Genomic DNA, 1,097 nt, shown 5'->3' with positions numbered 1-1,097 from the left:
AATTTGGAAAATACTTTATTAATTTAATCAAACTTTGTCATGGTACAGGTCGTGCAGCTAAAGATAACACACGGAACGTCATGAAGAATTTAATAGGTATTGTAACTCGTGCTGCCTGCTCCAGTACGGTAGTAAGGAAGGGCAGGGGCAACTGGGAGTTCGTAGACGTGGACGGGAGCGACGGGCAAGTGGTCGCCCTTTGGCCGGAATCCGTTTTCATCGGCGGTCCAGGTCAGAGTGAATTTCTCGCCTTCGGGGGAGACCCAGTAAGAGGATCCAGCGTTGGTGTTGCCATAAACGTCGTCGTAAGTGGCTTTGCCATAAGAATCGTAGGCGACGCCTTGCATCTTCTTCTGCACCTGCGATTCCTCACGGGTCGTGTAGTCCGATCCAGAGTAGCTGCAAAATTAACAAAATTAAATTTTATTAGTATTTTTCTTAATTCATTTAAAGAGAATATGGACTTACCCCCATTTGCTGCTTCCGTCGAGATTGCGGACGTCGTGTTGGCTGGTGATGGTGATTCCGCCATATCTGCTGTCCTTGTTGTAGCCGGAAGAACCGTAGCTGGGAGAAGTCATGTAACTGGAGTCTCTATGGGTTGACTCATAGCCGGAAGGAGCGGCAACAGCAACGGCCAGGAGAGCAGCAACGATAAACTGAATAAAAATGAAGTTTAACTTTTCTGTAAAAATAATTCAATTTATTGGGTAGATTAGTTACCAGCTTCATGTTGCTTCGATTGTTTGTTCCTAAGAATGGTGCTGTGGAGGGACAATCGCTGGACTTTTTATACTGGCCGGTGCTCCCATTTTTAGTCAACTATCTAAATCGCTTAGTAAAAGGCCGTCAGTCTACGTCTGTCCCGGTTTTTCTTTTTTTAGTCATTACTATCACACAGAATGGCAAGGACGGCCGCGCCCATTGCAAATTCAATCCCATTTAAATTTCGAAATTTTAGAGTAGATTTCTCAACTGTGATAGTACGCAAACCGGTGCAACTGTTAATGCATGCAAAGTTTCGATTTTAAAGCTCAGATTATTGGCGTTGGCGATATTTTTTGGAGGAATATTTTACTTAAATAGTAAGATCGATC

General features: G+C 43.8%; 1 protein-coding gene across 1 annotated transcript; it reads right to left on the bottom strand.

Annotated features, from left to right (window-relative positions):
* LOC124349496 (endocuticle structural glycoprotein ABD-4-like) lies at positions 1-833 on the bottom strand. The gene is made up of 3 exons (XM_046800165.1): positions 724-833; positions 469-659; positions 1-399 (listed from the first exon to the last, which is right to left on the bottom strand). The coding sequence occupies exons 1-3, from the start codon at positions 730-732 to the stop codon at positions 90-92; spliced, it is 510 nt and encodes a 169-aa protein (XP_046656121.1). The 5' UTR covers positions 733-833; the 3' UTR covers positions 1-89.
* Between the last annotated feature and the right edge of the window lie 264 nt (positions 834-1,097).

Source organism: Daphnia pulicaria, chromosome 1 (assembly GCF_021234035.1).
Source record: "Daphnia pulicaria isolate SC F1-1A chromosome 1, SC_F0-13Bv2, whole genome shotgun sequence".
In the NCBI taxonomy this organism is placed as follows: Eukaryota; Metazoa; Arthropoda; class Branchiopoda; order Diplostraca; family Daphniidae; genus Daphnia; species Daphnia pulicaria.
This window is presented reverse-complemented; position numbering and strand designations above follow the sequence as displayed.

Coding starts and splice junctions, on each gene's coding strand:
- LOC124349496 (XM_046800165.1), bottom strand. Junction 400..468: donor GACGGAAGCAGCAAATGGGG/GTAAGTCCATAT, acceptor TTAATTTTGCAG/CTACTCTGGATCGGACTACA.